The sequence below is a fragment of the Taudactylus pleione genome, unplaced genomic scaffold, assembly GCF_031769625.1.
Source record: "Taudactylus pleione unplaced genomic scaffold, aTauple2 ptg000053l, whole genome shotgun sequence".
Classification (NCBI taxonomy): domain Eukaryota; kingdom Metazoa; phylum Chordata; class Amphibia; order Anura; family Myobatrachidae; genus Taudactylus; species Taudactylus pleione.
The window spans coordinates 31,103,117-31,115,655 of NW_028284455.1; the positions used below are offsets into that span (position 1 = coordinate 31,103,117).

At 47.3% G+C, this 12,539-nt stretch overlaps 1 protein-coding gene across 5 annotated transcripts in view; it reads right to left on the reverse strand.

Annotated features, from left to right (window-relative positions):
* TOPAZ1 (testis and ovary specific TOPAZ 1) overlaps positions 1 to 12,539 on the reverse strand; it is a 238,509-nt gene that overhangs the window by 82,749 nt on the left and 143,221 nt on the right. For all 5 annotated transcript variants that reach the window (XM_088463597.1, XM_088463599.1, XM_088463608.1 and 2 more), the window contains exon 15: positions 1,337 to 1,437. In XM_088463597.1, the coding sequence (XP_088319723.1) occupies positions 1,337 to 1,437 (101 nt within the window). The remainder of the gene's footprint in view (positions 1 to 1,336; positions 1,438 to 12,539) is intronic.

The window sequence follows — 12,539 nt, forward strand, 5'->3', positions numbered from 1 at the left end:
AGCCAAAATAAATTTCACAAGGTGCGGCACTCACAGACACTAAGACATAGAACACTGCTAGTGAAGTTGTTGACGTTTCAGTTTTATGTAACAGTCTTCAGAATAAACAAAATATCCAAACACATACCTTTATATATCCCATCACCAACATCCAAAGTGACACCCCCTCTGCTCCCGCCCACCGTGTCTGGCTGATGATGATGTCGTCATCGGAATCCCTTACTCGGCGCACACCACGTGAGGTCGGTCACCAGGCAACGCTGAACAATACATATTACTTTAAATGAAGCATTTGGACAGCGATCCTTGTCAAAACTATAGAATCAGATTATATCAGTAGGATATAGAAAAACAGGCATTCTAGCACCTCATTCAATCATCTAGCTAAAGATGTGTAGAATGAGTTTTAACAAGAATTGTGGGTAGCCGGCAGGTGTCTGATGTAGGTTTCCATATAAATAATAATCTATGTGAGACATTAGAATACCATGATTATTTTTTGTTTAAATAATGGACATTATGTTTTGGTGTTACTGACTATTTTGGATCTTATGTGCTATGTGCCCACCCCCCTTTTTTGGGAGTGAGGTAATAGTACATTTAGTCTAAGCAACTTGAGTGACTTCATTGGATGTGAAAATGTTTTTTATACATATTTTTATACATGTATTTAACTGATGAGATCTACCATCCATGAGTTCTGACAGGGGCCGCTAGTAAAGGGTTTGATGTAATTATTACTTAAGCGTTGCCTAGTGATAGATCTCATGTGCGATACGCTGACTAAGGAACCTCGTGGATGCCGCTATCTTTAGCTAGATGATTGAATGAGGTGCTAGTATGCCTGTTTTTCTATATCCTACTGATATAATCTGATTCTATAGTTTTGACAAGTATCGCTGTCCAAATGCTTCATTTAATGTAATATGTATTGATGTTCAGCGTTGCCTGGTGAAGGACCTCACGTGGTGTGCGCCGAGTAAGGGATTCCGATGATGTCGTCAACATCATCAGCCGGACACGGCGGGCGGGAGCAGAGGGGGTGTCATTTGGAGCAGTCACTTTGGATGTTGGTGATGGGATATATAAAGGTATGTGTTTGTATATTTTGTTTATTCTGAAGACAGTTACATAAAACTGAAACGTCAACTTCACTAGCAGTGTTCTGTGTCTTAGTGTCCGTGAGTGCCGCACCTTGTGAAATTATATAAATAAAAAACCTCTGAAAAAGATTAAAATATAAAACAAACATTTTCAAATTATATACAACAAAAAAGGATAATATACAGTACATAGCAAATATCTACTAAACAAAGTTACCAAATTGTGTAGTTACCTTTTGCCACAATCCTTTGCGGTGATAAAAGGACATGACAGAAATTCCAATTCTTCCCAGAATATTTTTGAGTATGTCATTAAGTTGAGGATTTTTGACTACTGCAAATAAAATATTAATATTCTAAATAAAATATTTTTACAACGAAATCCTGACTAAAACAAAGGATTTTCAATCAACAAAACCTCTTGGTTTCAGAAATTACACTGGAAATGTCTATCTAGTCAGCTGGAATACATTTTATACCTGTATAATTGGAATTTAATTATGATGCAGGATATAACACTACCAACTTTTTGGAATTTATGAATCTCTAATTTTCTCCAAGGTCAACAAAGCAAGGATTAAAAGAAAGTAAAATACTGAATTTAATGTTCTTGTAAATGGCCCCAATGAATTTGGAAATTGATCATCAGATTTACTTCATTGATGTGGTTTGATGATAATTTGGTAATAAGATCAGGGTTTCCCAAACTTGGTCCTCAAGGCACCCTAACAGTCCAGGTGGCTATATATGCTTGAGCACAGATGGTATATTCTAACTGACTGAGGTACTAATTAAGTCACCTGTACTTAAGGATGGATATCCTTAAAACCTGGACTGCTAGGGTGCCATGAGGACACAGTTTGAGAACCAGTCATATAGATCATAAGAGGCATTTTCTCTGTTCATATACCTTGTATATAAAACTGCCTTTCTGCAACTTTTACTTATTGCCTTGTTTTAATATCTTCCTTGCATCTGTGGTTTTGTCAAAGCCTACAATTTAGATTTTTTTTTTTACGATGCTATTGAATATAAAACATGGCTAGCAGCTGCCTTGTCTTCTCTGAATTTTAGGGACCGAAATGGCGTATGTTCTGAAGACAGTAAGCGGTATTATTTGGCTTATTAAATTAACATGTATTTTTGTGATTTGTCCTTTTTATAATTTTTTTGATAGTTTAAAGGACAATTACAAGAATGATTATGCCTCTTCTTGTCTATTTTTTCCAGTTACCTTCCATATTCAACAATAGGATGCAGGATTTTAGCAATTCAAGCAACTACATGAAGGGATATACTCAATCTTAGACAAGTCAAAATGTAGTCACAGCTAAAATGTGAACAGTCAAAATGTAGACACTGTTTTAAAATGTCAACTGCCATTAGGTCAAAAATGTCAATTAGGGTCAAAATGTCGACACAGCAGCTACTAAAAGCCCTCCTGCGGTTCGGACGCTGCTAACAGCCGGTGGCTCAGACATCTGTGAGAACCGCTAGGCTAGGAGCAGCAAAATAATAGGATTTTTGGTCAACTTACTGTTGAATCCTTTTTTCTCTTAAGCAAGCTGGGCAACATTGGACCATGGGGATTGTAGGTTGGGACTGGAGCTGGCACTTAATGATACTGTAGCTTTAAACCCTCAGCTCCTCCCTCTGCAATCCCACAATTCCAGTAATTCTTTAAGAGAGTCTGGAGAGGAGTAGCAGGAACCCCATGAAACTGTTAGAACAACCAAACAAACCAGTAGGGAAAAAAATACGGTCAAGAACCAAAACCGTGCATGACTGCGCGTGAGGGAGGGAACGCAGTGTACCCCAGCCTGCTTAAGAGAAAAGAATTAAACGGTAAATTGACCAAAAATCCTATTTTCTCTTGCAGCAAGGCTGGGGAACACTGGACCAATGGACGTTCAAAAGCTGCCCCCAGCGGAGGGAACGCTCAAGCTGCCTGACCGGAGAGCTGTATGCACAAAGTGGGTGCTGCCAGAGAGAAAACCAGAAACGTGAAAATGAGCAACAGTGCGGACGGGGGACCAGATAGCCGCACTACGGACCAAGGCTGCTGAAGTCCCACATTGCACTGCCCAGTAGTTCACCGCCGCCCCTGTGTGATGACCAAGCGGAAACAACCTGCAAGGGTCAGCTCAGTGGCCGGCCAACCATGTTCATGCGCGTCAAAGAACCAGCAGAGAACAGTGCGGCGTACCAAGAAGACGTAACCAAGGAAGTCTGCCGAGCTCAGCAAAACTAGTAGAGCCAGATCATTCCAGTCCCAGGAAGAACCGGAAGGACACTATCCTGTGTAAGTAAAAGGCCGAAACAAGTGTCGGCTGGAACATAAAACTTGTACTGAGCAACCGCACAATCGTCATGGAAGACAAGAGCAGACGACTTGCCAATACCAAACACAGAACTATGCAGAGGGAAGGCAATAGCCCTAACGAAAACCAGCTTCCAAGCAACTTACTAGAAGAACCATTGAATGCAACAACGTCAACAGAGCCTGAGTGAGAGCCGATAAGATTAGATTACGATTCCATGGCTCCACCTTCGGACGAAATGGTGGCTAAATATGCAGCACACCTAGTAAACACGGTTTGGACCCTCGAAGGAAGAGCCAAATGCTTCTGCAAAGTAGGCAACTGGCCTCCAAACCCCCTAGAAGGCCAAGAAAAGTGAGGCGAAAACTCGGAACGGTTACACCACAAGAGGTAGAGCTTCCAAACCTGGATGTAAGCACGAGATGGAAACAGAGTCCTGGCTCACAGCCTAATACGGACCCCGAGAGAAAAACCTACAGATTTCTCATGCTCAGTCCCAGAAGTCCCTTTGCAAAAAACAATCACGGAAAGTGCCCATGTAGAAACGGGCCAAGTTGCAGCCAGTCTGGACGAAGGTGAACCACTCCGGACCTTCTGACCTTGGGAGAACGTCCGCTTACCACTAGCGTAGCCAGCCTGGAGCCACCAGGATTACCCTCACTCGGGAAACCTCACGCCTCTGGAGACCTGAGGGAACAGTGTGGACGGCAGAAACAGATGCTTCAGATTAAAAATTCCATGGAACCTTCAAGGCATACAAGTGCGGAAAACCAGCGGATACCCAGATCACATACCAAACTGCAGAGCCTCGCAAATGCGTGGACAGGCCATGATATCACCATACGGAAGGCCTTATGCCCGAATGGTAGAAAGCCCAATGGCTGGAGAGTCCACTGGGAGAAATGTGGGTCTGCCGAGGACGGCCACTGTCCAATTTTCCCTCAATCGGTATAACCACCGCTGAGGGGGACTGAACAAACGACTCGGCCGTGGAAAGACTCATCAGCGCTGCAGTCTTGTGCCTGCCGGAAGACTGACCTATGCCATCAGCATGTCACTTGTCCAACAGACTGTGACCGGCGTGGACGGACAGAGAGCCTGCCAGACCCAGGATGATGGCTTGTAGCTCAAATTCATCGAACAGCCGAGCAGTTGTGGACGGTGAACCAAGGCCCTGGAGCCGGAAAGAAATTCCTGGCACCTCGGTCCAGGAGACTCGTGGCAATGGTCACCATGAGCCAACCCGGAAGGACCAAGGATTGGATCAGGAGGAGGAGAACAGAAACCCTCCATCAATTTAGAGTGACGGGTGCTGTCGGGCACGACTCGAAGTGAAATGAGAGAGATGCTCAGCAACCCTGTCAAGTTTGGAGAAGTACCCATTGGGACTCACTTGAGTAAAAACTGGGCCACTGAGTGGTCTCTAAGTGGAGACCAACATGCCCAACAATCGAATGTTCGACCAGGTCGACAGACGAGGCACCGACCAAACCTTTGACCAAGGTCCCGTTCCCTGTCCGCCGCAGTAGGTTCCGTTCCCTGTCCGCCGCATAAAAAACAACACCGCTGGAGATGTCACAGGCCACCCCCAGAACTGAAGGCGCAGACAAGGAAACCAGGGAGACTTTGTCAAGTCGGGGATACAGCACAGATCCATAAGTACTTAAACAAGTGACCTAGGTCCGCAACTGTGAAGCAGAGGTATCCTTCGCAAAGAGAACCTTTGAAGAGGGCCGAATCATGATACGTTCCGTGCGCAACAGCACTGACTTTGTAGTGTTGCAAATACACGAAGCTAAGCCTCCACTGTACGGTATGGTCCAGAATAGACAGGGGACCAAGTCGATAAACCACCGAAGTATAACGACCTGGCCAAAACGGAACCTGAATCGCGCGTTCCAGACGTCTAGCGAGGAATCGTTGGCCACCGTAGTGGATCCCTGATCAGAGGGAGTTCATGCGAACCGAACTACCCACTCCCTGGTGCTCAAGGCACGAGGGGACAAGAGTGGCCGGAATGAGACATTCGGCATCCGAACTAAGGAGAGAAGCGCCCAGATTCTGTACCTGCGGTGAGAACTGGAGCAAAAACATGCCGGCTGAAAGGAGTGGAATTATAGCACGGCCCAATTTCACCGCGTGCGCCATTAACCGGAGAAAAGCAATGTGAGAAAATAAACAGCACGCTGGTGGCGGACCTCCGAGGTCCCAGATGGAACCATAGTGAAAAAATGTCAAACACCCAGCTGTCTGAAGAAGTCCCTCAACGGTCTCCGACATGGAGCAACCGCAATGGAACGGTCAGTGAAACAAAGAGCGAGAGAGAGAGACTCTGCATGAGGCCCCAGGCTTCCTTGTAGCAGTGTCCCCAGAACGAAGACTATTACAAAAACAGCCCCAGGAAACGAACCCCTGCTGGCAAAGAATCGGCTTATGTCCGACTGACCTTCCAAGAACTTACCTCCTCGAAGGAGAAGCAAAAATTTTGAAATTTAGACACCGCCATTAGGACAGCCACCGTCAGAAAAGTGCATTTCCGCACGGTGGGGGTTATCCAGTCGTGGCCAAAAGAGAATGTCCTTACCAAGCAGACGATAGTGTAAGGAACATTCCGATAATTAATGCTTATGTGAAACAGAGCCAAACCGGCCGTAGCTGAAGCCCAGAAGATACCAGTGCCCAGTCTTGCCTGGCCTCACACACACAGAGCCTGCCGCGAATGTCCCGCCATTTTAGCAGGGAATACCAGGGCGAATTGCTGTAAAGCCCCTAGACTGATTCATCAGCAAAAGTGACCCTAGCTCATGCCACCCATGTCGCGGCTCGCCAGGGCCGGATAACGACCCTAGAACCTATTAAACCAGACCGGGACTGGGACAGTGCAAAACATTGCAAGTTCCTGTGCATGCAAAACGACTAATGGGGCCCTGGAAGGCGTGTCCAAGACCACCCTCTATCTGTGCCTCGCAAAATTAAGAGTTATGTTATAACATACCTTTATTAACTCTTATTCTTCGAGGTCCATAGGGTCCACAGTAATTACCTTGGGGGTATGTGGTTGGAGTGATCCAGGCACCAAACAGTTACAAGCTTACAGCTCCCAGGATGCACTGGGTCCTCCTCCATATATACCCCGCCACTAGAACTCTTAATTTCTTCTTCGGGGGCCAATAGTGTTCACAGGAATTACCTTGGGGATGTCCCAAAGCAGTTCACTTAAGGGTGGGGATGCTCCTGTCTAGTAGAAATCAACGCTCAAAGGAAGCATCCCGAGAGGCAAATGTACCAAAAGCGTAAAAATTTTACAAAAGTGTGGACAGCAGACCACGTGGCTGTCTTGCACAATTGTTCAGCAGAGGCACCACGACGAAACGCCCACGATGGTCCCACGGATTGAATAGAATGTGCTGTCACTGTGTTTGGAACAGAGATCAGCTTGTGTGTAAGCTTGAGAAATTGTCATACGAAGAAACCTAGCTAGAGTCTGTTAGCTGGCCAACCTCGCTAAAGACAGCCACACAACACAAAGAGAATCCAATTTCCTAATGAAGTTGGTGCGATCCACGTAAATAAGTAGGGCGTGTACAACATCAAGACAAGCTTCATCTAAAGAGAGGCCTGAAGACTGGAAACACAATTTCTTAATTTGCATGAAAACAGTATACAACCTTAGGAAGGTAACCCGCCCTGGTACAAAGAACAGCTCTACCCTGATGAAAAATCAAAAAGGGAGAACGACAAGAAAGGGCTGCCAAATCAGAGACCCTACGGGAGGAGATGGCTAGAAGAAAAACAGTCTTTGCTGTCAACCACCTAAGGTCTACCGATTTCAGGGGTTCGAATGGGGGAGCCTGTAGAGCCCTGAGAACCACAGACAAATCCCATGGAGCTACTGGAGGGACAAAGGGAGGCTGAACCCTCAGAACACCCTGAAAAAAAGTCCTATCAGGCAGCGGGGTGATCCTTCACTGAAACCAAACAGAGTGCAGATGCCTGAAGCCTCAGGGTGGCCAGGCAGAGACCCCAGTCTAACCCAGCCTGAAAAAAAGCAAGCACTTAAGAGATCCAAAAACTTCAGGATCATATTTTCTATGTTTACACCACTGAAAATACGAGTGCCAAACTCTGTAATAAATTCGGGCAGAGGAAGGTTTCCGCGCCTTAAGCACTGTCTGAACAACAAAACTGGTAAAACCTTTGGCTCTTAAGATGGAAGTTTTAAGAGCCACGCTGTCAAAGACAAACGAGGAAGGTCCGGATACAGGCAGGGACCCTGTTTTAACAGGTCCGTCCTTAGAGGAAGAGGCCACGTAGTGTCTATGGAGAGACTCTGAAGGTCGTGAACCAATGGGGTCTGGGCCAAGCAGGGGCTATCAGTATTACTGTTCCGTCCTCCTGCTTGAATTTCCTGATGACCCTTGGGAAAAGGACAAACGGAGGAAACCGGTACGCTAGCTTGAAGTTTCAATTCACTGCTAGAGAATCCACAAATTCGCCTGCGGGATCCCTGGTTCTGGACCCGTACCTGGGGACCCTGCGGTTGTGGCTTGAGGCCATGAGGCCTACCTCTGGAAGTCCCCATCTGTCCACTAGGCTCTGAAATACTTATGGATGAAGAGCCCACTCTCTCGCGTGTATATCCAGTCTGCTTCCCAACTGAGGACTCCTTGAATGAATACTGCCGAGATTGCTGGAAGATGACATTCTGCCCAGACCAGAATGTTTGATACTTCCGCCATGGCAGCCTGACTTTGCGCGAGACCTTTCCTGGTTGTCCATCTTCCCTGAAATGTGTGCCGACCTGTCACTGCGCCCCATCCGCAGAGGCTGGCATCGGTAGTGAGGAGCACCCAATCTGGAATCCAGTATGTGCGACCCCTGATCAGATGAAACGTCTGCAGCCACCATGAGAGGGACAGCTGCACCTCTGGAGAAAGATGGATCGTCTGACTTTGTTGAGTGGTACTCCCCGTTCCAGCAGGAGATGATTAGTCATTGCAATGGTCTGGAGTGGAACTGAGCATATTCCACCATGTCGAAGGCGGACACAAGGATCCAAGAACCTGCATCGCTGAGTGAACAGATACTGACTGGTTGTGGAGAAAACTGTGAATCCGCAACTGAAGGGCCACAATCTTGTCTTCTGGCATATATATCCTCTGTACCAGAGAATCTAAGCGTGCATCTAAATGCACCATCTGTTGTACTGGAAGAAGCGACGACTTCTTCCAATTTATGATCCAGTCGTGTCGGTGTAGACAGGCAATAGTCAGTCTGAAATGATGCCCCAACAACTGTGGAGATTGTGCCAATATCAGGAGATCATCCAGGTATAGCAGTATTCTGACTCCCTGGTGCCTGAGGCAGGCCATCATCACTGCCATTATCTTGGTAAGCACCCGAGGGGCTGTTGACAAACCAAAAGGCAGCCCCTGAAATTGGAAATGTTCCTGCAGAACTGCAAACCTCAGACACCGTTGGTGGGACGGTGTAATTGGCACATGCAGATATGCATCCTGAATGTCCAAGGACACCATAAAATCCCCTGGTTCCATTGCCAAAACAATTGACCGAAGGGCTTCAAAACGGAACTTGGGCAACGGGATAAATGTGTTGAAACCATTTAGATTCAGAATAGGCCGGTGAGATCCATTGGGTTTTTGGATCAAAAATAGGTTGGAATAACCACTCTTTCCTAGTTGATTCAATGGAACCTGGATTATTACCCCTGAATCCAGCAGGGAATGAATGGCCTGCTGGAGGGCCAAGGCCTTTGCAGACTCCGCTGGGGGAGTTTTGCAGAAAAACCTTTGTGGGGGACTTCTCCAGAAAGTAAGGGCCTACCCTTCAGAGACCACCTCCAGAACCCAGGCGTCTGTTTTTGTGAGATGCCAGGTGTCCGAAAACTGAAGGTGTCGGCCTCTTACCCTGGGTTTCCTCAGGGGGAGGCCCGCCCCATCAGGCCGTGGGTTTATCGTCTGACCTGGAAGCCGGACGTCTGCTTGGCTAAGGTTTCTTAGATTTCGGTCTCCTACGAGAACTGGTTCCAGGGGAAGACTGACCCTTTGCTTTTCCTTGTGACCGAAAGGACGACTGCCTAGGTCTAGGAGTAAATGTTGAAGGCAGACCAGCCGCCTTGGAGGCTGCCACCGTAGCTACAATCTTATCCAACTCTGTGCCAAATAGAATGCCTCTCAAAAACGGAAGGGATTCCAGGGCCTTCTTGTACCCTGCATCTGCTTTCCAGTCCCTTAACCATAGGGCTCTGCGAGTAACAATTGAGGCAGCTGATGCCTTAGAGGACAGAATACCAGCGACTAATGCCTCCTCTCCTATATAGGAGGCTGCCTCCTTAATATAGGAGAAAATTGTCAGCTGTTCTCTGGAAGAGTAATTTCCAGTGCCTTTATCCATTCCTCAATGGCCTTAGAAACTCAGGCCTTAGCCATGGCCGAGCGCGTAACAGCTCCTGACAGAGAAAAGACCACCTTGAGACAGGCTTCAAGTCTCCTATCTGTGGAGTCCCTAAGGGAGGATGCAGATGGTATGGACAATGTGGCGCTCCTGACCAGATGTGCCACATGTGCGTCTACCGTTGGCGGAACTTCCCACTTAGCACACTCGTCTGGTGGGAGGGGGTATAAGGCTGTAACCTTTTATGTAACATGGAATAGTCTATCTGGAGTACTCCATACTTCCCCCATAAGTTCAGAGAGGTGCTAAAATTTGGGAAATTCCGCTTTCACAACTTTCTGGCGTTTAAACACTGGAGCCTTTCTTAGTTCTGGCTCCTCATCTATATTTAGCACAGCTTTGACCGCCCTAATCAAGGAGGGGACATCCGCTGTTGGAAAATGGTCCTTCTCTCCTGAGAGAGACTCTTGAGAGGAGACCTGTATATCCTCACACTCATCAGAAGATGCACCAGAGTCTGCAGGCTGGACGGAGGATGAAGCAGACTGCCTTCTGGTTTTAGGATGTAGATTTCACAAGTCACCTGCAAGGCAAAAATAAGAGTTATGGTAAAACTTACTTTTGTTAACTCTTTTTTCGAAGTCCATAGGGTCCACAGGGAGACCTTGGGGTGTAGGTGGTGGATAAGGAATCCGAGCACCACGCATTTAAAGCTTTCAGCTCCCAGGATGCACTTGTCCACTTTCCCTATACCCCGCCCCAAAGCCAGAGGCACCTCAGTTTGTGACCAGCTGAAGGAGGATAAAAGAGAGAAGGAAGACTGGTACACACAAGAATCGCACTCTCACAGAGAAGGAGATGAAAAACCGGTGACCAGAAACATTACCCATATTAAGCCAGGTGCGTCAAGGCGGGTGCCCTGTGGACTCTATTGACTTTGAATAAAGAGTTAACAAAGGTAAGTTTTACCATAACCCATTTTCTTCTTCACGGTCCATAGGCTCCACAGAGAGACTTTTAGGATGTCCCAAAGCAGTCCTTTAAGGGTGGGAACGCTCCTGCACTAAGAGGAGAATCCGGCGCCCAAAGGAAGCATCCTGAGAGGGCGAAGGTATCAAATGCATAGAACCTCAAATATCCAGACAGTAGACCACTCGGTCACCTTACAAAGCTGAACAGCCGAGGCGCCACGGCAAGCTACCCACAGACCGAGTAGAATGTGCAGTAACAGAAGCCGGAACTGGAAGGCCTGCCTGCATGTAAGCCTGTGAGATAGCCATACGAAGCCATCTAGCCAATGTTTGTTTATTGGCTGGCCATCCCTTCTTGCAAAATCCATAGAACACAAATAAGGAGTCTGATTTCCGAAGGGAACTGGTACGGTCCACATAAAGCAAGAGGGCGCAGACCACATCCAAAGAGGCCTCACCTGCTGAGAGGTCCGGTGACTGAAAGGCTGGGACTATAATTTCCTCATTAATATGGAAACTAGAAACAACTTTAGGAAAGAACTCAGGGCGACTCCGAAGCACAGCCCTGTCCAGGTGATATATCAGAAAAGGGGAGAGACAGGAAAGCACCTAGCGGAGGCAATAGCCAGAAGAAAAAAAAGTGTTTTTGCTGTTAACCACTTGAGTTCCACCGAATCTAGGGAGTCAAATGGAGGACCCTGAAGGGCCCGAAGAACTACTGCCAAATCCCAAGGACCACTGGGGGGACAAAGGGAAGTTGAATCCGGAGGAGACCCTGGAGGAAGGTGTGGATATCAGGAAGTGGAGCAATTCTACGTTGGAACCATACTGACAGAGCAGAGACATGCACTTTCAGGGAGGCCAAGGACCAATCCAGCTTGAAGGAAGACCTGGACTCTGGAAATCCTTAACACCTGGGGGTTGTAATTTCTGGGATGACACCATTGGAAATACGTATGCCACACTCTGTGGTGGATCCTAGCAGAAGCTGGCTTACGCGCTCTAAGCATCGTGTTGATGACAAAGCTAGAGAATCCTTTGGACCTTGGGAGGGATGTCTCAAGAGCCACACTGTCAAAGATAGACGATCCAGGTCCGGGTAAATGCAAGGTCCCCCGAGACAACAGGTCCGGACGTTGAGGCAACAGGAATGGAGTGTCGACTGAGAGACTCTGAACATCTGAGTACCAATGACGTCTGGGCCAAGACAGAGCCACAACCAGGACAGTGCCTCCATCTTGTTTGAATTTCCGAAGAACTCGAGGAAGAAGGAGAAACCGGTACGCAAACTGGAAGGCCCACTTCACTGACAGAGCATCCACCAAGGTTGCAGCGGCATCTCTTGTTCTGGACCTGTACACTGGCAATTTGTGATTGTGTCGGGAGGCCATGAGGTCCACCTCAGGGAGGCCCCATTTGTCCACTAGGAGTTGAAAGACATTGGTGTAGAGACCAATCCCTCGGATGCACGCAGTGACGGCTGAAGTGTGCTTCCCAATTGAGAACACCCGATATGAATACTGCAGAAATGGCCGGGAGATGACACTCTGCCCATGTCAGAATGCATGACACTTCTGTCATTGCTGCCCGACTTCGAGTGCCTCCTTGATTGATGTAAGCCACCGTTGGTGCGCTATCAAACTGAACTTGCAAGGGTTTCCCCTGAAGTATGTGTTTGGCCAATTTGAGGGCCCTGTAAACAGCCCGAAGTTCCAATATGATTGGTAGAG